We start from the raw sequence: 26,087 nt of genomic DNA, 5'->3' as shown, positions 1-26,087 counted from the left end.
ACAACGAGTGCAATGGGATTCACGCAGACACCCACCACAGCACCCGCAACCCCCAACACAGCCGAGGTCATATGGAGCACCAAGTCTTTGCGTTTGAAGGATCTAAACAATTTCCTATAACACCAACATCGATAGTCGTAGGTGAGGTACAACTGGGTGAGCATACGGATGTCACTATCCGACAGATCACCGTCGATGTGATTGAAATTGATTGCTGGAATCATCTCTATATGAGATTAGATAATCCACCCCATCGGTCTCAGCGTAACTGGTATCATCGACCTCTTGACTGGTTTATCTTAACCTCCCATGCAACACCGCCAATTCTGCTAGAATTACGTTGATCGAATTTTTTGTTGGTGCTTACATCGATACCAAGCTTTCTCGCGGTCGTATTCAACACCCCAAACATTCTCGAATTTCGGCGAGCGCCCTTTGGTTTTCCGCTATAGCAAGAGTATTCTGATTCACTTTCAGAAATTTATTAGTATTTAGATGGTTACCTTCCACAGTAGCCAATCTCGTAGCCAGATCCGATTCCTCCAACAACTTATCGATATTCTGATGGCCACCCGTTATCAACTGTCTATTTTCTCTCGCAAATTCCACCCCACCCCCCAATCAGACGCAGCTTTTTAACGACTCGACGTCCCGATGGATTCGCAGCAAGTCGTCGAGCTCCCTGTTCGTATCAAACTTGTTTACCGACATTATATAGTCACTACATATAGAGATTATATAAAATGGATCTCATCAATTTCGATGACGGACATCGAGGCGATAATTGGCATTTCATACTCCCCGATTGCCATTATATCATCGTTGGACCGGCAAGATGTGGAACATTTCTGTGTAACATGTTGATGAGGTGGATGAAGCCCGAACAGTCAATCATCTACACTATCAATCCCGACCAAGAACAATATCGCTTGTTACAAGACTTTTACAATTTCTTGGAGACCGAGGAAGTGGATTCGTCATTCCAAATACTCGAACCGGAAGAGGTGATATCCATCAAGGAACTAGACGGTGATACGAGCAAGTTGGTCGTCTTTGATGATATCAAAGTAGACAGCAGGCATATGGAACCCATCAAGGAGTACTTTTCACTGTACAGAAATCGCGACTGCAATTGTATCTACCTTACTCAGAGCTACTACAATATTCCTAAATACATCTGTCGAAATACCAAAGCCTTCTGTCTCTTCCATGGTCTGAACAACAAAGATATTCGACAGATAGCAGACGATCACAGCAACACCATAAGCAATGAAGAGTTTGCCGATATCTATAGGAAGGCATCATGCGAACTCTACTCATTCATGCTTCTCGACGAGACGAGCAATCATATACCCGAGATGTATCGTTGTGGATTTGATAAATTCTATCTACCAGAACGTAGTTGCTATATTACGGTAACTACAGTAACATTATTGTGTAACCCTACAATATACTATGGCATTTGCGCAAGTGAAGAGCGTGCAAGATCGTAAAGCGTTGATCGATAAATTTCTCAAGAATAGAGATTCTCAAAAAGCGCATCATCGATGAGAAAATCGGCAAGTAACGCTTCCAGGAAGATGTGGCTCAACCCATCAAAGCAGAGTTGGACAAACAGCAAGACAAATTGATAAAGAGATTACAAGAGGGGCAAGATGCTTTGACACTCACACAGACAGACCATGTCGAAGCTATTAAAGCCATTTTGGGTGCTCCAGAGTTACCAGCGTTACCAGAAGCGTTACCAGCCATAGCAGAGGCAGCCGCGTTACCTAGAGCCACTCCTATATCTCCGGAGGCACCCATTGTAACTTATCCTATCGATGAAAAGCTAATCAATGATTTGGGCCTTCCACACTCTTCTAAGGCGGTTGGTGTTGCGGCCACAGAGAGAGCGCTATTCCGGGCCAACCAGACATCAAATAGTCTAGGAGGACAGTTGAGAGGCAAAGAGGGAGTCACCCATATGGAAATCAGACGCAGAATAGGTGCTGTACAAAATTATAGACAGAGGCCTGAGAAAGCCCCGACCACTCTCAGGAACCCCACTCCCGGCATCCCCACTCCCAACAACCCCACTCCCAGCAACCTCTCTCTCAGCAACTCCACTCCCACCAATCCCAAAACCAAACCTCGACCCAAAGAGGTATAAAAGACACATCTCAAAACACCCCTACAAACTCACATCCGAATCCACCTTTGGTGACCTGTACATCGATCCCATGCAACTGGCAAACATGAGACTCGAAGCTTACAAGGGCGATGAGGTCATATCGAGAAACATAGACGAAGACCTGTTGGAGTTGACTAAACGATTCAAAAAGGAACAAGGCGTACGTACAGCGATGGAGCCCTCAAGTCCTGGAACAAACTGGTCAAACTGTCTGGTCTTCCTGTCTACAAACGATCCAAGAAGTACCAGCCGCAAGCCTCCAAGATCAAGTATTACAATCCCCAGACGAACTCTGTCGTCGCTTGGACGTCCTCGTCGTTAGCAAAGACGGTAACGAGAGTGTAGCTCTGGACAATGAGATCGTCGAGATCCTGGATAGGTTATTGGTGGATGGTATTATCTCCAAAAATGAACACAAAAATATTCACGATGATTATGTAGAGTAATAGTATAGACATGGGTCAAGCACGATTGAGCCGGGGTATGACTACCCGTCAGCTCTATCATCAGCTCCAAATACACATGAAAGCGATGCATATGGAATTCAAACTTGTCATTCTACAACTCATGATGGCTATTCCAGAAAAAATTTATGACAGACTGTTGACCGATATCATCTTGGATTATGCAACTCGATTGTACAAGAAGGGACAGCATGACATTGTCATCAGACACAGAAACAATGAACTGAAGAGGATTAGTTCATCTAAAAAGGGCTTATAATACAACGGACTTCAATATCCACTCATCTACACCACAGGTGAAAACGACTACTACTGGCAAATCTACAAGCAAGATTCAGATGGCAAAAAGGTGACAACAATGGAGTTTTATGCATACCATCTAATATTACGACTAGGGTCTTCAGACCACCTTTTTCGCGAGTTACCAGCTTGCTTACATTGTCAGCCGTCAGAAAGAGCTTAGGACGACTATGCTGACCTTCGAGATTCCATCAATAACGATGCTGCCCATGGCCATGAGCTTGGAAAGACGATTCTTCCCTCGACTTTCACAGGTTGACCAAGGTACATGTAAGAAAAGACGCAAGATGCTCTGACCTATGTCAAACACTATGGCCGTCCTGACCTTTTCATTACTTTCACGTGTAATCCAAAGTGGCCTGAAATCACTGCTGAGCTACTGCCAGGACAAGCTTCCTCTATTGCCAAAGTCTTCAACCTGAAAGTTGTCAAGCTAATGGATTTTTCACCAAGTACAACATCTTTAGTCTCACCCGATGTGACATGTACTCAATTGATTGGCAAAAGCACGGCCTGGTCCACGACCACATTCTTCTCTGGCTGCAGCAAAAATCCGTCCAGCCCAGATTGACTCTTATCAGAGCAGAACTGCCAAGTCAACAAGAAGACCCCGAGCTACACAAAATCATCAAGAGCCACGTAGTTCATGGACCTTGCGGTCGCTTTAATCCTAACTCTCCGCGCATGCAGGATGGGAAATGCACGAAGAACTACCCCAAGCAAGCCTTGAAAGAGACTCAAACTGGCCATGATGGCTATCCACTCTACAAACGCCAAAAACCAGACGAATGGAGGGTCGACAACCAAGATCAACTTCCGACTCTGTGGCCAATATCAAGAAGTCGAGATTGACAACGGGTGGATCGTTCCTTACTGTCCTTTGCTTTCTCACGCTTTTAACGCCCACATCAACGTCAAATTTTGCAACTTTGTCAAGTCAATCAAATATGTTTGCAAATACATCAAAACAAGGGTCGGACGTGGCAGTCTTCAACCGTAAGGAAACAGACAGAGATGAGGTCAGGCAGTACCAGACCGGACGCTACATCGCAGCAACAAAGCAGTGTGGAGAATCTTTAGCTTCCCCATACATGAATGCCACCCAGCCATTGAACACCTTACAGTTCATCTGGAGAACGGACAGAGAATTTACTTTACAGCATGAAGTGCTGCACAGATAGCACAAGAGCCACCCAAAGAGACAACACTCATAGCCTTTTTCACGCTCTGTCATGAAGATGACTTTGTTCGCATTCTCTTTTACTGGCAGGTACCACGCTATTATAACTGGAATTCCAGTGGCCCAAGGTCGCAAAAGTAAAAGCAGGTAGAGGTCAAGGGTCAGTCAAGCATCAAGGCTTCTGACGTTCTAGGAAGGGTATACGGCATCCATGCCAAACCAGTTCGAGTGCTTTTTCTTGCGCATGCTTCTCCTCGAGGTCAGGGGTCCGAAGTCATTCCAAGATTACCCCACTGTTACTGGCAATATCTGTCCTACTTGCAGGGAAGCTTGCAAGAGGAAAGGGTTGCTGGAAGATGACACTCACTGGGACATGACTCTCCAAGAAGCGCAACGCAGTTTCTCGGGTCCCACGCCAGCTCCATAGGCTTCATTCACAACTGTGATCTTTCTTCCACTCCAACACAGTAGATGAATCACGGTGAAAGCCTTTCTGAAGACATCCTCTATCGTGGTCACCAGAAGAACTGAAACCTGTCCTTCAATACTGACAACACCGTCTTCAACCTGCCTCTCATCTTCATCGAAGATGCTGTGATCTCACCGGGTGGCAAGACTCTTAATGAATACGGTCTCCCTAAACCAGACAGAAGACAAGCGACCGCTCCAATTGAAATTATTGAAGAAATCAGCTACGACATCAGAGAACTTGCTAAATTGGTTGCTGAGAATGAGCCAAGCAGGTGGATGACCAGAAAGGTGTAGACCAAAACAGCGAGGTATCTTCCTCGATGCTCAAGGAGGAACAAAGAAAACGTTTGTCATCAACCTCCTTAGCAGCTGTATGACAGAACAAGTGCATCGCTTGCAGTGGTCTCCTCTGGAATTGCTGCTACTTTTCTCTCTGGTTGAAGAACTGCAACACTCAGTTCAAGCTAACCCTCATTCTGTACGTTGCTGATGCTACAACCTGCAAAATCTCCAAAGGCACGGCCCTTGCTGAAGTTCTGAGCGAGTGCAGGCTCATCGTCGGGGATGAGTGCACCATGACTAACAAAGCAGATTTCGAAGCCTTAGACAAGACTCTCCAAGAAATTCACAAAAGCTATAGTGCCTCAAGGGAGGTGTAGCTTTCATTATGGCTGCAGACTTCGGGCAGACTCTACCTGTTGTTTCTCGAGGAACACGAGCCGACAAGATGCAGGCATGTGTCAACTCCTCCTATCTATTGCGTCATTTCACCACGCTCACCCTCTATACTAACATGAGAGTCCATTTGCATGGAGATCACTGGGCGGAAATGGCAAGATGGTCAGTTCACCATGGAAGAGATTGGCTGCAGTGGTCTAAACAGAAGAAGACCTGATAAACAAGTCTTTCTCAACCTACAACAGCACTTCAAGGACCGGCCACTAATGGCTCTGTGAAAAAGGGATACTTGCCTGAAAGACTGATGCTGTGGGACAGATCAACTCGACCCTCCTCCAGCAGATTCCTGGACCCGTTCAAGTCTACAAGTCAATCAATGCTGTCGTTGATACCTCTGAGGCAGTCCAGTATCCCGTCCAGTATCCCGTCGAATTCCTCAACTCACTGGAACTACCCGGTGTACCTCAACAAAGGCTTGAACTAAAGATTGATGCGCCCGTCATTCTTTTACGAAAACTTGACATTCCAATGCTTTGCAATGAAGACACGATTGGTGGTTATATAGGCAGCTCCTACCCCATGAAATCGAAGCAACCATCATCACAGAATACTAGATGATTGCCATCCGAAGGCCTGATTGGTCTTCATACCAAAGTACTGTAGCACTTGTCACTGTTAGTGCTTGCAGCGGATGCAGTGGTCCGACACAGCAGTAGAGCAACTCTATCCTATTGCTATAACGCGTAGCTGTACTCAATGCAGACTAAATAATCTAGCAAGTGTAATGGTCTAAATAGGCAACAGTCATGATGTCATACTAACGTGCTTTAACGCCGTAAACATGCATCTAATTACAGCGCTACATTCCTCCCTCTCTAGTAATGAAACGGGTTCTCACGTCTTCTAAGATCAGTACGACGAACAGGTAGATCGATCACAACACTTGAGTCAGTAATATCCAACGTTGTAATCCCCGGCTCTCATCCAGGCAGGCTGAACGAGTCGGCGACCAACACGACTAACAGGCGGAGGTGCAGGTGGAACCATCGGTTGTGCTGGAGGGACTTGAACAGGTTGAACATTAAGTGCATTGCCGTTGGCTCTTACCAAGACTGCTTCCTCCTCGTCGATGTGATGATGGATGTCCACCTCGGGCGATGTAGATGACGGATGACGTTGATCATGAGAAGCTCGTCCGGTTGCATGGTTATTTCTTGTAGAACATTCTAGAGTCTGGCTCGGCATTCTCCGGTAACACGGACTCACTCTGTTGACATGAATTCGCTGGACATGTCCTCCTTTGGGTCGTCTGATAGAGACATTGGTGCTACCATGAACCTTTATAACCTTGAATGGTCCAGTGTATCGTTTAGCAAGCTTTGGAGATAATCCCTTAGGTACTGCTGGGTTATACAGCCAAACATAATCATCTACCTTGTACACAGGACCACGGCTACCGTCGTCATAGTTCCTTTTTTGTCTGTGTTGAGCTTGCACTATCTCATTGTCTGCAAATTCTCTTGTCATCTGTAACTGTTTCTCAACTGCTTGCTTAAAATCAGTCGTTGGTTGAGGTTGTGGAAGGGGATTCTGTAGCTCCACATCTATAGGTAGGCGTGCCTTTCTGCCAAACATGAGTCGGTGCGGTGTCTCTCCAGTGGACGCATGTTTCGAAGTTCGATAGCCAAACAATACAAGAGGCAACCAGATCCCAGTCACGCTGGTTGTTGGAAACATACTTTGAGATGGCTTCCATGAGGGTCTTATTCATTCTTTCAACTAATCCATCACTCTGGGGATGGTAAGCAGTTGTCCTAGTCTTCTTCATACCGAGTAATTGACACAACTGCTTCATGACATTGCCCTCGAAATTTGCTCCCTTGTCGCTATGTATGACGACTGGAACTCCATATCTAGAAGCAACGTCTCGCATCAGAGTTCGGGCCACTGTTTCAGCTTTCTGGTCCGGTAGTGGAAAAGCCTCGACCCATTTAGTGAAATAGTCCACCACCACTAGGACATGTTTGTTGCCTGCTTCAGTACTTGGCAAAGGCCCAATAAAGTCTAGCCCTATCATTTCCATAGGACCTCCTACAGGTACATTCTGTAGCATTGCTTGGCCTTGGACATGGGCTTCCTTCGGCTGCACATCTCGCAAGATTGGATGTATTCATATATATTCTTGGTATAGCCTGGCCACCAGCATGTGTCAGAAACACGACCTATCGTTTTATCGGCTCCAAAATGACCTTCATTGTCATGTAGCTGATCTAAAACTGGAGGAATTAGACAAGTTGGTAAAACAAGCAACTGCTTATCCTCTCCACCGTCAGCAGGGGTGGCAGGGCGAAAACGATATAGAATGCCATCATCGAGGGCCAGCTGGTGCCAAATCTTGCGATAAGCAATCAATTTGGGATGAGATCTCCATCGCCCTGTAGCGGAGGGACGTTCTGGGAATTGAGCCAATACTTGTGAAATTAGTGGGTCCGCCGCTTGCGTGTCACACAGTTCACGATATGACCAAGTAGGGGTCATTCCCACAGCACCTAAGACGTCCTGAACAGCTCCAACAGGCGCCATGATCTCTTCAAAGGATTCATCAAGGGTCGCATGATGACTGGCCATGTTGACAGAAGGCGGTTGATGTCTGGACAATGCATCAGCATTGGTGTGTTGTTTGCCAGGTCGGTGGCAAATAGACCACTCATACTCGCTTAGAAGAAGTATCCAACGTGCCAAGCGACCTCTAGGCTCTCGAATGGACTTCAGCCATGTCAGTGGACAATGGTCAGTGATAAGTGTAAAGAGCCGTCCATACAGATATGGCCTGAAATTATTGACTGCCCAAACTAAGGCCAGTGCCTCCCTTTCGATGGTAGAATAATTTTTCTCACTCTTGTGTAGGACTCGACTAGCATAGGCAATCACTCTCTCTTTGCCGTGTTGAATTTGGGAGAGAACTGCTCCCAGCCCTGTATCACTTGCGTCTGTTGCCAGAATGAATTCGACCTCGAACTGAGGAAATGCCAAAATAGGAGCTGATACCAACTTCTGCTGAAGTGTGCAGAATGAATGGTGACTGTCCTCTGTCCAGACGAGGGGCTTGTTCTGGCTTTGTTGCTGCAGCTGAAATAATGGAGCTGCTACAGATGAAAATCCTGATATAAATCGACGGTAATAGCCAGCCAATCCCAGGAAGCTGCGTAAAGCGTATGCTGACTGTGGTCTTGGGTACTCTGTTACTGCCTTTATCTTCTCAGGGTCAGGTTCCAATCCTCTCTGAGACACGATATGTCCCAAGTACTTCACTGATGATTTAGTAAAGAAGCATTTCTTTGGTTTCAGCTTTAGCCCTCCTTCTCTCAGTCTCTGAAAGACTTTTGTCAATTTCTCGATGTGCTCTTCGAATGTAGAGGAAAACACAATGATATCATCCAGATAAATAAGGCAGTGTTCCCACTGTAAACCGGCAAGAACATATTCCATTAATCGTTGGAAAGTGGCCGGTGCATTACAGAGTCCGAAGGGCATGACCTGAAATTCAAAATGACCCTGCGGAGACGTGAAGGCAGTCTTCTCCTTGTCCTCTTCACGGACCTCTACCTGCCAATAGCCACTTGCCAAATCCAAAGTTGAAAAGTATGTTGCTCCACCCAAGGAATCCAAGGTCTCATCCACTCTTGGAAGTGGGTATGCATCCTTTGTGGTAATTGCATTCAGGCCTCTGTAGTCGACACAAAAGCGATGACTTCCGTCTTTCTTTTTGACTAGGACTATTGGTGATGAACAAGGACTGGCTGATGGGCTGATTATATTGTTTTGCAACATTTCATCAATCTGGTTCTCCATTACAGGTTTCAGGTGGTGAGGTATCCGATGTGGCTGATACTTGAAAGGGCGTCCTCCTGGTGTAGGTATGTGATGTTTCACAATAGTTGTTCGGCCCATATCTCTGGGACCTTTCGAAAACAACTGCCTGTTCTGCAATAGCATCTGCTCCAGTACTCCTTTCTCATGTGGGCTAAGTCTGATTTCTGCCCAGTTGAACTGGCTGAGAAAAGCCGAGTGTGACTGCTCATGACTTACTGCATAGACTGGGCATCCACTAGATGCTAATGGTGTATTAGAATGTTCTATGCATTCCAACTCTCCTAACACTGTTCCCTTCTCGAGACACTTGGGGCCTTGGAGAAACAACAACTGTACTGGTACCCTATCTTTTGAGGCATCTACTAGTACTCTGGCCACCAGTGTTCCTGTGTTAGTCACCAATTCCTCATCAGGTTCTAACATGGCAGCTCCTGTGAGGTGAGTTCCATTGTTATTCACGATCTTGGCCATGACAACCACACACTCCATTCCTGTGGTTGAAACTTGTTCCTCTAGGACAAGACTGCAAGATTGATCCCCTACCACAGACCTAACTAATTCCACTGATCATCCAATCCAGTTCATTCTACTGTCTTTCATATTCACAATCATCCCATGACTAGCCAGGAAGTCTGACCCCAAGATAGGTCCTGTCTGGGTTTCCACAACCAAGAAGCGGTGTGGGGCCTCCCAAGAACGTAGAGCCACAATTAGCTCAATCTTGCCCAGTACTTTCAATGGGTTGCCATTGACAGCACGTAACATAATGCTTTCAGAACAAGGATGTACTGTCTTGCCACTCCCAAATGAGGGCGGGACTAAAGAAACAGATGCTCCTGTGTCGATAAGACACTTGGATGGAACTCCATCCACAGTTCCCTCTACTGTTAGAGAGTGCATCAACCCGTTGATTTGATAGAAGCAATCAGTTGGCTTGCTCGACTGCTTGGATGTTCTATTACTATGACATTCTTGTCTTGCTAAGCACCACCATTGATTGGACTGTGCAAAGACTGATTGTTTCCTTGATGACCTTGAGGTTGAGTGGGCCTTTGTCCACAATGACGTTGGTGATGACCCATTTGGCCACAAAGATAGCAAGGCCCAATCTGTTTTGGACCAGAGAACAAGGGACAATTGCGGCGTAGGTGCCCAGGCTGATTGCATTGAAAGCAAATCAGATCCCTTTTGTTCAATCCTCGTGGTGTCTGAGGTAATTGTGGGTATTTCTCTTTACACCATGTGAGTGCTGGTTGCCGCAATTGTGCCTCTAGATGTTGCACTCGTCGTTCCAGCTCAGTTGTGTAATCAGAATGGGTAACATCCTGCCTCACCACATTGACAGCTTCGACAGTCTGAGCTCGTACCTTCTTTCTGTCTTCCAAGAGCATTAGCTCTCTTGCTCGCAGTATGGTATCCTCGAATGTTGCCTGTGCATGAAGTTCTAATTCCCGACGTACAGCTGGTGGCATTCCTTCGGTGAACTGGTCTACTAGCTGCTGTTGCCGATCATCGGCTCCTAGTGCTGGATAAGCCCTGTCCAGGAGACGTTCTAGCTCTCCTGCATAAACCTCCAATGGTTCATCAGTCTTCCATTTTCTCTCCCTGAACTGCCGCGTTGCCAGACGGCGTCTCTCTGCTGTAACAGGGGAAAAGACATTCTTAAGTGACGTACACAAACGATCATACGTGTCCTTCTTGTCTTCTGGCAACCGATCATAAACAATCCAAGCTCTCCCATTTAGATATGTCGGAAGAATCTTCTTTTTTCTCTCATCGTCTTCCCATCCATTTGCATCAGCACAAAGGGTAAACTTCTTGAGCCATCACTGAACGAATCAGGAAGAGACACTATTCTACTGCCTCGGGCGCGCACTGCCTGCTCCGCATTCTGCTGGTCTGGCGCTTCTGCCATATATCTGGATCCCACTCCTGACACCAAATATAGCACTTGTCACTGTTAGTGCTTGCAGCGGATGCAGTGGTCCGACACAGCAGTAGAGCAACTCTATCCTATTGCTATAACGCGTAGCTGTACTCAATGCAGACTAAATAATCTAGCAAGTGTAATGGTCTAAATAGGCAACAGTCATGATGTCATACTAACGTGCTTTAACGCCGTAAACATGCATCTAATTACTCGCGCTACAGTACCAATCAGGCCTTCAGATCTCCCTTTCCAGTTCAAGCGGCTTCAGTTTCCTGTGCGTCTCAGCTTTTCAATGACGATCAACAAGGCTCGAGGGCAGTCCCTTAAGATTGCTGGCCTCACCTCTACCACGCCCTGCTTCTCACATGACCAGTTATATGTGGGATGCACAAGGGTTGGCTCCTCAAGCAATCTATTCGAACTTGCACCAGAGGGAAAGACACAAAACATTGTTTATCCTGAAGATTTGAATCTTGACAAGTGAATGATTAAAATAGTAGAGAAGCCATATTAAGGCCATATCTTTGAATATAAAGTCTCCAAGAGATCAACCATTACATTACGTGCCTATTCGACCTCCCACGTGAAGGAAAAACAATTAAAACATTGTGTATGCAAAAGTACTCCAGTGAAATGATAGTATTCCACCAAATCTTTGAAAACCGGCTTTTTTAAAAGCCACCAAACACGCTCATGCAGAGACAGTCAGATACCTACTGACGTACTGTATGTTACCATTATTTTGTGCTACTCTCTTCATACTGCTAGAACTTACTACAGTAAAAATGTGCAGCATGTATAGGGAAAAAATACCCTAGGATATAGTTGTAAATTTCCCCTCCTATAATATAGTCCGTGCAACAAACGGTTTCAGAATTTAGTTACTAATACTATCCAATGATATACTATACATACTGATATACACGCATGCAATGATGGGACTTCACAAGAAACTGACCAACGTATAACAGCTAGAAGATGAGTGCATGATACGTGTACGCACTGTACAAGATCTTGTAAGGAGGTGAACTTGACACTAAACGTCTACCGAAATTGCATGCTGACCAACAAAAATCAATGATTCATCATATAGCGAAAGCAGACGAGAACAAAAAATGGCACACAAAAAACTGTACGTTAAACATAGCTAGAAAATTACAACAGCTGGAATTTACTGTAAAGCAAACGCGCAGCAGTTGTTCTTTCTTACCTACAGACAGTACAAATGCTTCACGCAATAGTATAAAGCAAAGTTTCAAGCGTACTATAGTTCTAGGCCGCAAGTGTGAATGCTACCATCACTTGCGTACTTCGAATTCCTTATGCAATTGTGCAATACACAGAAAACCCTTGTTCACATACAACAGACTCTGACCTTACTAACGACATCCAATAGCAATAACGACAGGAACAATTATGATAAAGCACGTTAAGACAACAAGCAGATACCAATCATTTGACCGAGACTGTTTTACTTCCTTAGTGGATGACACGAGCACTGTGTCGTGGTTCCTGACTGTGTTGGTATCAGAGTGATGCAATGGTGCATTTTGGTGCACTCCATAGGAACCAGTGACGCTACATGACCAGCCACCAGCAAGGCATACACCATGTTCACACAAGCTGTCTACATCACAGTTTTCTAATATAATAGAAATAAAAATTATAACACCCAATAAACCATTGCTATTCTTCCTACCTTTCTGACCATTGAATACAACAAAAATGTCAGCAATGGCCAATGGTTCATCATTGCTTGCAAGAAAGAGAATAGTCAGTGTCTGAGGATCTCGCCAAAACGCCATGTGTGGTGTATCCAAAAGAAGAGGTGGATTCAAAATGAGAACTCGACGGAGATCGGCAGGTCTCAATACGCAAGGCGTGTTGGTATGGTGAGAGAATGAAATAGACAATGATGATCCAGATTGTAAGCTGCCCGAGGGACTGTTAACGGCCTTAACATACAGCACACTTGGAGCCTGACAACACAAAAATTGCCACATGAGTAATCATGACCTTACTGTAAATCATAACTCGCCTGTCGGTTAGCAGCATTTCTTCTCTCGGGTACGTCACGTTTCTTAATCGACTGTACTAGTGTACCATACGCTAAGGCAGCATAATCTTCATCTGCAAGAGACACCTCACAGCCATCAGATACAGCAAGAGACAAAAGTGGTGCATTGTCGTTAATGGGTGATATCAATACACGGATACTGACAGTGGTGTTGAGAGAAGAAGACCCACTGTCACTGATTGTCACATCAATCTGTCGTGTAACACTCTCAACTATACAGTATTTTTCAATGTAGCAAAGACACCATACTTACATATCGATCAAACTCTACGTTCTGTTCTGTCTGATTCACACAATATAAAGTTGGCTCATCCTTAAGATTGATGTAGAAAACGTCAGAACTCAACACTTCTTGAAACGTCTCTCGGATAGCGACTACATCCTACAAACACACGTACAATTCATTTATGCAATACAATTTAACCTGACAGATGAATTTCTTACCATCACCTGTTGATCAACAGACATACTGATGCTTTTGCCATCATCAGAAAATTGACACTTTCATCAACAAAACAGTATTCAATCAATGCATTGGCAATGGTTGCAAAGTAATCTACTATTTCATATATTACCAAAAACCCTGTGTCTGGACACTGCAATAAATACACATATTCCATTGCATCAAGCTCTCCACATCCCGTGGCTCTACAGAGTAGACTTTCAATTATGTACCACGGTACTAATAGTCTAAACATGCAGCACTGTAAAACCTGAGTTGAATAATCATCTTTTGAATAAACTGTTGCTGTGTGTTTTCCTCCTCATCTCTAATGGCAACACGATGTGGCAAACTCACGACGTGAATACCAGCTCCATTATCTCCTTCCTCTATCTCACTGAACTCTATAACATCTTCTTCGCCAAAGCCAACACCAAGACTCAACTCTGGAGGATCATTGCGTCTTGTCACCGTAACAGTAACAAAAGCAGGTAATCCTGCTACACCCTGTTCATCTTTCAACACAATCACAACAATTCTTGAACCTTCTTGTGGCTCATCAACTTTGGTGTCTTCATACTGCAGCGTCAAAATGATCTACAAAAGTACACTGTATATGAAAACTAACCCGACGACAAAATGTTGACATAATATATTCTACTTGTCTGTAAACTTCAAAGCTGGCAATCCCAACAAGCGTTATGTTAAATGACGAATGAAATGATGACACATTGATGCTAATATTGTGAATGTCAGCTAACAGCTTATCGATTATCAATCTCTCCTCCATTTTGTCAATAATGCCATGCAGTTGTATGGTAGCCCCTCCAGCATAAGTGCTATCAACATCAAAAATTGTTGTTGCGTTTGGAATCAAATTGACAGGTTTGTCCTCCTCAGCAAAACCAACAGCATAATTTCGATCTGAATCCAACGGAAACTCGGCATCAGGACTGAAGTGTATGATAGGACCATCATTCACTGGTGTGATAGCCACCTACATATGACAACACTATGAACACAGAATGTGATGATGTTACAAGAATAAAGACTTGCATACATTGATTCCCACTACATCACTATTGTTGGTTCCATCAGACACGATCAATGTAATGACTCTGCGAAAACCTTTTTGAACTCAACTGAGACTTGACACCCACTATAACATGTCTTACTTCACCATGTGTTTCAACACACTGGATCTTGGTAACGTGAAAGAGTAAGTGAGAGATGACACTACTTCCTCATACATCTCAATAGGAGCAATACCATTCAGTTCCTTCAAACAGTAAAATTTGGAGTACATTCTTTGTGTCAAATACCATCTGCACTTACCAAATAACGATGACCAGCTTCGGTAAACTCATTGACAGCAATAGTAGTCTCATTTGTATTAACCGATATCACATCACCTGCCTGGCTGTTCAAAAGTGTAATGATGGCTCTATATATCGGTTCAAAAAAGGTTTGCAAGTGTCTATATGTCAATAAGAAATAATCTAACCCAGAAAGAAGGCTGTTGTCACTGTCAGTGATACGTACAGAGTCGTGGGGCAAAGATGCTGGGTCACCCCCTTCGATAAATGAAATATTTGCAGACAACTGCTGACTGATTAATACAACAGGAGGATTGTTCACATTAATCAAGTGAATTCTATTGGTACAAACAATATATGAAGCATGTTGTTTGACAAATCAGCTAACAATTCCATCATATATACATACATCACGACTGCTGTGCCTGGTGAGTTTGCTCCATCAGAAACACCAAACGTCACAACAATGTGGTCAAACGGCAATCCTCCAATATCCTCAAACCTGCACAAACAACCACAATTATCAATTAGCTCAAAATAGCTCAAAAACGTACGTATTGATATAGATGACAGAGTTCAACATAGCCTGATATTCTATTTCAGAAGCATCACCCACAAAATGCAGCTCTCCTTTCACTTCATCATACTATGACACACCGTGATAAATATTAAGTATATAACTACTTACAATTAGTCAGCATGCACACACCGTTACGTTAATCCATGGAAAGATTACAGTCGCATTCAATCTTTGATACACGATAGTCTCGGTCTCTCCCAAAATCTTTACAAATGCTGACTTTACTGGAAAGCTGTCAACAGGAGATGCAAGTAAACATAGCAAAACTGCACTGCACCAGAAGTGTACACATGTCTACATATCATTGTCCACATCAGTCAATGTTAAAGTTCCACCAGTCACAAATACTTCTTCCACACCCTCTAGTAATTCTGTTAAATTTGCTATAAAGCAAACAAAAACAAAATTAATAATGGACAAACAACAATTAACCCCTTATGCAAAGCAAACTTGCAATATTGACAACCGGAGAGTGTTCATTGTTGCCAATGTATCTGAGAGTTACAGTTACAGTAGGGGCTGCTTTGCCAAAAATATCCACAATTGTTACATTCACATATCTTCACATCACACATACAAGCACTTATCTACTCCACCATAAATATGACTGTTTCTAAATAATGAGTGATGTACCTGTACTCTCCATATACTGATTCAGATGCTGCATGACTATACATCAAAGATAGCAATACGTGCGTTAGATTAGCGGGCTTCGACAGTCGTATAATCGTTTTCTGCCTCCTAATGAGACAATCCAAAAATATCACAGTACAAAATTACCACGACAACGTCTGCTCACATTCCCAACTTGATGTTAACAGTGCTGCCCTCTCTAATAGCATTATCCAACTCCACATAATCGGAAAAAGATATTCTTTCTTGAGTTGCTGCCTGACTGCGAGAGTAGTCCACCTGTAATTAGTTAAAAGTATAACATATCATGATCTACAGACAAATAATACGAACGTTCTCATAGAAGATGCTGGCAGATAAAGGAACAGACAAAACAAGTTCAATTCTTTCCCAGTCCTGTATACATGTAAAATAAAGCAACTCTATATACACCACTGTCTCTCTACCAATACAGTCACATACCGTGTCACCGAAGTCATCGATATCCAACTGCCTAGCATCATTTACTATAAACAACGTTACACCTCCAGTGTTAAAATGAATTTCAGGAGGATTCAATGTCATGTTATCTGCAGCATTAAAGTCAACAGAAGTATGTTGACAAACACTCCATTTTCCAATCACAGAAGTACATTTCCACAAGTGATCGACAAAGCAAGTGTTGTTACAACCATCAATGTCAATACTGAAGCCATTGTCACACTCCTCTGACTCTTCCACTATTCCATTACCACAATTGAAACATATACTCATTTCATAGAAAGGAGTATGGCATGTAAAGCCTTGAACTTTCAAGCAGTTTGAACAACCAGGACTGTTTTCATTGTCGCAATCTTCTCCAGTCACACGAACACCATCACCACAATTCTTCTTGTAACAAATATTGGGTGCCACATTTGTGTTGCAGTCAAAACCTGACTCACTCGTACACTCACTAGAACAGCCATCACCAGACATACTGTTTCCATCATCACAATTTTCATCAACCACATTTAACACACCATTACCGCACACAGAGCATGCTAGTGTTGCATTGATAGCTTCAGCTGAACTGTCACATAAAGCAGTCAAACTTGCAGCATTTTCTCCACTGCTCTTAAATGCTAATTGAACGGTTGTAGGATATACAATGGATGGTGAGTCCGTCGCATTGTCTACATTGCGTCTAATTCGCTTTACTGTTGCATTCTCATCAATGTCACGACGTTTTCGACTGTTTGAAGATAACAATAAAGAACACACATCACTAGTAACACTGGTAATGTCACTAGGAGCCCCTTTAAGTGCAGTGATGGTTTCTTGAAGCTGAGCACGCGTGCGTAGTGTAACATCTGTTTCATTGACATCTTCTGACAACTCAACTTCTACACAGATATAGAACCCTCTATCTTTCAAACTACTAGCCAGTGCATCAACAGTGTCTCCAGCACAAGACTCAATGAGTTGCAGCATCTGCTCAATGCTTTTGTCACGCAGAAGGTCATACATGTCAAAGACTTCTGAAACTTTGTTAGCATCAGCAGAGTTAACAACAGTGCTGCACAGAGACACATTGAAACATGATTCTTGAGCACGAAAAACAAATTGCTGAAACGTAGTGCATTCTGATGGTGATGGTAAGCTGGTATAATTTAGTTTCAAATATTGCTGAATTTGTTTAATCAAGCAAGAACTTGCAGCAGAAGTCCAAGTTTGGGTAGTCGTAGTGCTACTCTGTAGCTTACAAAATGTCAGGAGAAGTTTTGTGAAGTATGATCGAGCGCAAGGAAAGGCAGTCTCGACACACTCAACAAAATTACTACAGTCTGATGGCAGGTAACTACTGGTACAAGGAATAGTTACATTCGGTTCTACAAATCACAATAATCAATTTCAACGTCAATAATTAATTAATGTTTGTTTTTATCTGTATTACCTCTCTCACATAAAGTTCCACTGAATTCACCAGCACAAGTGCAAACAAACCCATTGACAAGATCTGAACAAACACCGCCATTCAGACATGGATTGATCAAACACTCATTGATATCTATGACAACCAACCAATAATTTAACACAGTGCAACACTTACTGAACATTTCATGCAATTTTTCTTCTTACCTATCTCGCAGTTTGCTCCACTGTAACCTCCACTACAGTTGCATGTATACCCAGCCAGCACATCCATACAAGTACCACCGTGTTGGCATGGACTCGACTCACATCTGTTAATCTCTGTAATACGTCAGTATACAAATGTAAGCAAAACATTAAACAGAACAGTCACTTACTTGTTTCACATAAATCTCCAGTAAATCCTAATACGCATTGACAACTATAACTCAGATGAAGGTCACGACACTCTGCCCCATTGTGGCATGGCATCGAGTTACATTCATTTGTTGCTGTGTCACCAAAATGCGTAATGTAACAAATACTGCCTATACCGATGTTCATATCCAACGGTGACTACACTTACCTCTTTCACAAGACAGTCCTTCATAACCAGGGATACAGTCACATTCATACCTGTCAAATCTGTCCGTACAAATACCATTATTCTGGCAAGGATCTGAGTCACACTCGTTCACCTCTACAGACACAACAGTCAGTATGCACCGTTGTATGTTTATCGTGCAATGTACAGCGAGTTGCTAACCTTTATCACAAACAGTCCCCGTGTAGCCTGATGAACACAAACATGTAAACATACTTAAACCATCACGACACTCTCCATCATTTAGACATGGGTTGGATGCACAGTCATCAGCCACTGCAAAATCAACACAACAGTTCAACAAATTAATAAAACACCATTTAATTGAACTGTACAACATACATCTGCAGGCACCACTGATAACCTCTGTGCCCAAAGGACAGGAGCAGTTAAAAGTGCCAGGTAAGTTAGCACAATTTTGTCCGATAATGTTACATGTAGTGGGATCCTCTACACACTCGTTAATGTCTGCACAAACAAATTTGTGATTAGTTGATCTGAATTCTTTACTCTTGCGGTGAGCACTGTCGACCTCTACATGTGTGACCATCAGAATGCAATCTATATCCATCACGACATTCACAGCTAAATGACCCATTCGTGTTCACACACAGCTGTTCACAATTGTCTTTCTTTTCATCGCACTCTTTGATATCTAGTTAATTCAAACACTTATTGATTTGATAACATCAATCGTCCAGCCAACTGTACAGTGTACCAGAGCAGTTGAAAGCATTCATGTCAAGCTGGTAACCTTTATTGCAACTGCATGTCTCAACGTTGTTACTAGCACTTCGTGAACAAACATGCTCACATACTGTAACTTTCTCACTACAAACTTCTTGTGCTGCAAAGGAATCGACTAGATTAGTGCAATAAATTCCAAAAAGATATCTTTACTAGTATTACTTACGTATGCAAGTAATGTTATCACTATCCAGCCGAAATCCACTGTCACAGCTGCACCAGTAAGACCCTGGTATGTTGTTACACACTAGGTGACAAGGGACACCCTCTATACATTCATCTATGTCTAATCACAGACATTATGTTACAAGTAACATTCAAATCAATTTAAACAAAAACCTGAACAGTTGGCATCGTCATCATCCAGCCTAAATCCGTGAAAGCATTCACACTTATAAAATGGCATTTGATTACTACACACTTGATGACAGTGGTTCAGTGTTGCATTGTTGCATTCATCAATATCTGCACAGCAGGTATATATACAAAGCATATCGGTTCACAGCATTGATCATTTTACCTTCACATTTGCCTGCCACCAGCTCAAGTCCAGCAGAACACGATCCACAATCAAAACCAGTGTCTGGTGCAGATCGATCAGTACAGTTAGTACCTTCTGGACAGTTTGATGTTAAACAAGCATCAATATCCACACTACAAAATCTTCCTTCCCAACCACTACCGCATTCGCACAGTTCAAGAATAAACTGCTCCTCTCCTCCATCTCCATCTGCCATTATACATAATGCATTTTTTTCCAACCGACATGCACACAGACGAATGAGTGGCTGAAGCTGACTGCTCGAACCAGTCGTATCATTAGCAATAAACAGAAGACTCACAATACCAGATGATGTGGGTGTCCAAATAAACACGAACTCATCTCCATTTCTTGCAAAAGTATAATCAGCCAATGGAGGAGGAATACCTTCTACTGTCACATTGAAAGCATCGCTGTCTGATCCAACGAATACATACCTCACAGTCTGACCAAGAGTAGCATTTAAGACATGACTACCATTTAGAACGGGAGGAAAGTTCACTACAACATAATACGTAGTGCGTTACCAGTCAGGTATATGCAAACTTATGACTCTTAAGTTGCTTACTCAGAGAAGTAGACTGTTCAATTAGCTGTGCATTAGTAACAAGAGTTTCTTGTCCTATTTCTGGATCATTTGTTTCAAATGTGTCGAATAGACATTGAGGATCGTCATTGCATGCAGTTCTTTGTTCACCTGTGTAGCGGCTGACAGCTTCATCTGGAAAAACTGGAATGTGATTAGGATCAGAGAAGGTAGTCACATCATTCCCATCGTCATTGTAGAATAAAGATTCGTTTTCAAATACTTGCCCTACGACAAAGCCAATAGTTATCAAGATATCAAATCAAAAACAAAAAAATTAATTAATAAACATACATGTCTGTGAGAGATGGTGGATTTCACGATCAGTTGAATTGATGGATATGACTGTGCCATTTCGTGCTGTCAAGTCATTTAACTTGTTATCGTCCCACACACCCAGTAAACCTCTTGTATTTCCCTTAAAAGTGTTGGGAGCTGCAAAGACAACAGTCAGTAACGCTTTCTTTATCTCCACAGTCACTGATATTCCAGAAGAAAAAACAGCCACTAATTTCTTATCAGCTGGACGAGCCAATACCATGTTATCTAATCTTAATCGAGTGACATTATCAAGACCAGCAAACTCCTCAGTAAATTCACGCCAAGAACTTCTCTTCAATGTAGAGTCACTGGAAACAAAAGTGTCTTCTAAACTGTAGCAACAAGCCTTCACACGAAGAGTATTATCGTCCATCAGCTCGGTATGAATGACACTTGACTTTAACAGCGACCGACTAAAATCAGTACTTGCTATAAACTCAGCTGCAGCAAATGCAGAGAACACAGTAGCACTCGAGTTCTCTACCAGACGTGTTCGACCTTCCAACACAAATGTTTCATTTACAGTCTTCATTAGAATGTATTCACCAACGCCATTGAATGTGTACTGTTTCCCATCCAATGTACTAATATGTGGGTCTCCCCAGGTCCAAGCTAAAACAAAAATAAAATGCAAACAAATAATTAAGAAACGCTGCATCACTACTGTCATACCCCAAAATGGTGGAAAGTAACCAAAACATGACTGAGAGGGACGACGCAGATAATACAAATTGCAAAGGTCAGTCTTGATACAGCAATCTTCGTAAGGTTGAATATCAAAGTTGCTATGAAATAGTGGGAAACGTGATGCATGATAGCGATTGGCAGTACCACCTTGTGGGAGATTGTTTAGAAGAAACCCATCAAAAAATCCAAATTCTGGTAAGCTGTAACAGCACTGAACTTGAGAATCATAAAATAGTGATGGGAATGATGACACGTAACAAACAGATGTCGAAGTTGACCGATACCATTGGTACGTCCAATCGCTTGCAGCCTGAACTAACGAACAAGGACACGGTGGAAGAGAAAAATACCAAATTGGAGACACTCCTTCACGATCGATATCATCAAAGTACCAATTGAGGCAAACAGAATTGCTAGCACAAATGTTTGTATCTTCACTGACTTGATAAAGCAGCTGTCCCACTTGTCCACTATCTGAACGATGAGACACAAGGTTGATAACTTCATCAAATCCAGACAAGTACTGACTGTAAAATACACTAGCATCATACGACGTGTAGCCAACTACAGCTGCGGTGCCACGACCTGACCACTGCAGACCATCGCTAGGATAGTTAAACAAGGAAAACGTCTGCTTACCATCCGTGGCAAGTACGACTTGGTATGTGTTGCGCTAAAACAATAATACACATTAGAAACTAAATTAAGCACACTGTAACACATACATTATACTAAGCAAAATAGCGTTACCCTATCTGAAAGTGAATCTGAATATGTGCCAGAGCCGTCAGGATAATTTGGCACTTGATACCAAGTGGCAACCAACACCCATTGTGCTGTAAAGAAATTGTCTCCAGTGAAGTCACGTACATCTTTGGTAGCTCTTTCAATATAAGTAGAAAACGATGCCTCATAAACATTATAGAATATCATTCCATCTCGACGAATATCAACATCAGACCAGAAAGGTGCCACAATTGATGTATATGTGAAACCTGGAAATACACGTGGGTAGGGACTCAAAAAAGGCCGATCAAATGAGATAACAGCATTTGTTGAAATCTACAAAATTTAACTACAATTACAATAGCACTGACTGTACCTTCTGCTCTGTTCTTACATAGACTGACTGGTGACTTTGTCGGCCAAAAGGAAAACAACCGACTCCAATAGCAATTGGACCATGAGAATAATCATCTAATGCTGGTAGAGAAAAATCATTCTGAGATGTACCAAATGAGTACATGTTGTCGGTAGCTGAATGTAAACCAAGTTAAATTAAATTACAAGGAATTCATTAAAATAAGCAGAACATACACATGTGACAGTACGTTCCCATGAAGTATGCTGTACAGATGCATCTAAAGCTACCAAACGTGTTAAGGCAGCTGCCGTTATTCTGGCAGGGAAATGATAAACACTCATTCATATCTTTAACAATAAAAACATGACCATTTCTACTCAACACAGTAACTTATAACAACAGCCTTACCTTCACACACAGGATTCAAATTGTCCCACTTCCCATTAGATTGGCAGATAAGATGTGATCGTCCCGAAAGGACAAAGCCATCATCACAACTAAACTCAACAACTGTTTGACAGTTAGTGCTGTTCGAACTCTTCTTGCCATGGTATGGTGTCATCAGTGGCGAGCAGTAAACCGCTATACATAAACATCAAGCGTAACATACCACAACATGTCAAAGACCCACTGATCACATGAGAAACAAAGATCTCATGAGAAGTTAGACTGTCAAGTTCAATTCAGTACTTCCGGCTACCATAACTACATGTAGTTGCAAGTCTTAACAGGTGCATGATACCTGTACATAATGGTGGATTTCCATCCCACTGTCTATTTATCTGACATGTGAGGTTTATTCGGCCAACTAGGACATAGCAATTATCACAAGTAAACTTCACTGTTGCATTACATGTATTGTTTCCGGTCGAGATACTGCCATTGGCTGGATACTGCAAAGGTGGACAAGTAATCACTACGGCAAACATGTACAGCAAAATCAACATCAGCACATTGACAATCACTAATTCTATAATACTTACAGTGACAAGGTGTAGGCATAGGCAGGGTTTCTGTTGGCGACATGAAAGCAACCGTAGATGGCATTTGTGACAAAGGAGTAAAAAAGGATGAGGTCGCTACTGTTGAAAAAATACTGGTTAAATCTGTTGAGAAAAATTAACAAACTTTCAAACTGCAATGTCAATACAATGACCTTCAAGTAAACTCACAAAAGTATACTCGCTCTGAAAAGTAGACATGTACAATTAATGTATCACTAGGTACTTCATTAAAGCATAAATGTACCGTAACAAGTTGGCACTATGCTATCCCAATCTCCATTGGGTAGACAAGTCAGCCTCCGATTTCCAATAAGATCATATCCTTGATCACAGGCAAATTGAGCCACTGCATAACAGTTCCTGTCACTGACGTGTACTGATCCATGATCTGGTGCTTCCAAAATAGAACAACTAATGACTGGAAAGGAAGATGATTATCTTAAGGGGTACTATCAAATAGTAGCAATCTAGTAAACTATAATAGCTCACGGTTGCAGCTGGGCACTTCAAAGTCCCAATGCCCAGAAGGAAGACATGTCAAAGATGAGACACCACTAAGATTGTAGCATTCGTTGCATGAAAATAAAGTAGTTGTGTTACATTGTGTCTCGTTGCTCGACATGTGACCATTTGTGGGTGGGTTCAAAACAGAACAATGAACAACTGCATTAAAAAATTAAGTAGAAAACAACTACAAATGTCAATTTTATAGCATTCTAATTAGCATACCTTGACATGATCCAACAGATTGATTCCAGTCACCAGTTTCTTGACAAGTCAATGTATCACTCCCATAAAGGTCATAACATTCGTCACACCCCACAGCCACTGACATGCTGCAACCTCTGTCAGTAGTAGATAAAAACCCATTCTCAGGAACTTCCAGAATAGGACACTGTTTATCTGCAAGTGATTCAAATTATCAGCAAAATCCACCAACATTAATTAACAGCAGAAGATACTTTCGCCTTACACTGGCATATGGGAATTGTGTCATTCCACTCTCCATTTGATAGACAGGCCAGACTTGAATTTCCAACAAGACTGTAACATGGTCCACACATGACCTGAGTCACTGTACCACAGACAGTCTGTATTGATGACATTGATCCAAATACTGGTTCATCCAACAATGGGCAATGAACAGCTGAAAGTACACAAACATCAGTGGCATACTAACATAACAATCCAAATCATACACATTTACCAAGACACTCGGGTGGCTCAAAGTTCCAAACACCAGAAGAATGACATGTCAGAAATGATGGACCGCTGAGATTGAAGCATTCACTGCATGTAAAATGAGTGGTTGTATTGCATGTTGTCTCGTGGCTGGAAATATCACCGTTTGTTGGAGAATTCAGTAAAGGACAGTGTATCCCTAAAGAATTGTCGCTATTTATATCAATACAATTATAGCTACAACTTTCCGATTGCTGTTATTCTTACTGTTACACAATCCAACTGGTTGACTCCAGTTAGCAGATGTCAGACAAGTCAGAGTCTCATTTCCTTGAAGACTATAGCATTCTTTGCAACTGACATGTACGGACTGATTGCAGCCTCTGTATGAACTTGACAACAAGCCATTATCAGGAGCACTCAGTATGGAACAATTCTTGTCTAAAAGAAGAGCCATATTGTAACAAATGCCTACTACTATCATAAATAAGGTAATGCACAGTTACATTGACAAGTAGGTATGAGATTATCCCATTCTCCATTTGGCAAACAGGTCAGACTAGAATTTCCGATAAGATCATAGCATTCATCACATGCGAACTGAGTCTTTGTCCTGCAGGCTGTATCGTTAGTTGACATTGTTCCAAATGCTGGTGCCTCCAACAAGCCACAATGAACAACTGAAACAATTGTTACTCTCAACCCCATCAGAGTCTTGATCTCAATCGTGTATACTTACGAGAACAGCTAGGAACTTCATAGTTCCAGTCACCTGAACATTGACATGTAAGAAATGGCTCTCCTGTCAAGTTGTAGCATTCATTGCATGTAAGCTCAGTCGTAGTGTTACAAACAGTCTCGTTGGTAGACAATTTTCCTTTTTCAGGTGGACTCAGACGAGAACAACGCACCACTAAATCACAAAATATTGCAATTTAGCAAACTGTAATTACCTCTACCTTCTAACTATTTGTAAACTTTGCTATATATCACTACAGATTACAGAAGAATGGGGACATAATTTCACTATAATCTTATTTAAATATTATACAAAGCACATCAGCATATAATAAAACATGTATAAATCAGTCACCAAGCTTTCACCAACTCAAATAAATCTAAACTTCTTTGTGAAGTGTTTCAACTTCTACAACAGTACAGCCAAAAATTAAAAGCTTCAAATTGTGTGATTCTATATTACATTTATTTGATTCTATATTACATTTATTTGATTCTATATTACATATATTTTATATCTTAGTCAATCACTTCAAATAGCCTTAGACATAATGCTCACTTTCATATTTTACTACAATGTCAAAAACCAAAAAGTCTGTTAAAT

The 26,087-nt window shown here is 42.3% G+C and overlaps 3 protein-coding genes across 4 annotated transcripts; all 3 read right to left on the bottom strand.

Moving 5' to 3' along the window:
* Positions 1-6,214: 6,214 nt before the first annotated feature.
* Positions 6,215-7,003, bottom strand: LOC134187069 (uncharacterized). The gene has a single exon (XM_062655219.1). It carries the CDS (start codon positions 7,001-7,003, stop codon positions 6,215-6,217), a length of 789 nt encoding a protein of 262 aa, XP_062511203.1.
* A 3,116-nt stretch (positions 7,004-10,119) lies between these two features.
* Positions 10,120-11,519, bottom strand: LOC134186890 (uncharacterized). The gene is made up of 2 exons (XM_062655010.1): positions 11,412-11,519; positions 10,120-10,956 (listed from the first exon to the last, which is right to left on the bottom strand). The coding sequence occupies exons 1-2, from the start codon at positions 11,517-11,519 to the stop codon at positions 10,120-10,122; spliced, it is 945 nt and encodes a 314-aa protein (XP_062510994.1).
* Positions 11,520-12,185: 666 nt separating this feature from the next.
* On the bottom strand, positions 12,186-25,414 carry LOC134182970 (uncharacterized). Of its 2 annotated transcripts, none has more exons than XM_062650417.1 (49): positions 25,252-25,414; positions 25,013-25,186; positions 24,771-24,944; positions 24,537-24,710; positions 24,293-24,466; positions 24,053-24,226; positions 23,808-23,981; positions 23,732-23,746; positions 23,543-23,665; positions 23,302-23,475; positions 22,968-23,141; positions 22,793-22,906; positions 22,596-22,732; positions 22,226-22,537; positions 21,461-22,148; positions 20,762-21,400; positions 20,450-20,695; positions 19,861-20,382; positions 19,680-19,805; positions 19,507-19,626; positions 19,312-19,440; positions 19,126-19,248; positions 18,936-19,061; positions 18,756-18,869; positions 18,576-18,689; positions 18,388-18,501; positions 18,218-18,331; positions 18,033-18,146; positions 16,580-17,967; positions 16,451-16,513; positions 16,284-16,396; positions 16,118-16,225; positions 15,935-16,044; positions 15,783-15,867; positions 15,614-15,716; positions 15,459-15,550; positions 15,314-15,406; positions 15,093-15,242; positions 14,924-15,032; positions 14,764-14,867; positions 14,649-14,706; positions 14,250-14,585; positions 13,860-14,185; positions 13,722-13,794; positions 13,591-13,647; positions 13,400-13,528; positions 13,108-13,338; positions 12,769-13,048; positions 12,186-12,711 (listed from the first exon to the last, which is right to left on the bottom strand). In XM_062650417.1, the coding sequence occupies exons 1-49, from the start codon at positions 25,382-25,384 to the stop codon at positions 12,449-12,451; spliced, it is 9,786 nt and encodes a 3,261-aa protein (XP_062506401.1). In that variant the 5' UTR covers positions 25,385-25,414; the 3' UTR covers positions 12,186-12,448. The 2 variants fall into 2 exon arrangements, with proteins under 2 accessions (XP_062506401.1, XP_062506409.1); XM_062650425.1 differs by having other exon boundaries at positions 15,783-15,855.
* Positions 25,415-26,087: the final 673 nt, after the last annotated feature.

The sequence above is a fragment of the Corticium candelabrum genome, chromosome 1, assembly GCF_963422355.1.
Source record: "Corticium candelabrum chromosome 1, ooCorCand1.1, whole genome shotgun sequence".
NCBI lineage: Eukaryota > Metazoa > Porifera > Homoscleromorpha > Homosclerophorida > Plakinidae > Corticium > Corticium candelabrum.
The sequence above is the reverse complement of the archived record's forward strand: the minus strand, read 5'-3'. Positions and strand labels throughout refer to the sequence as shown.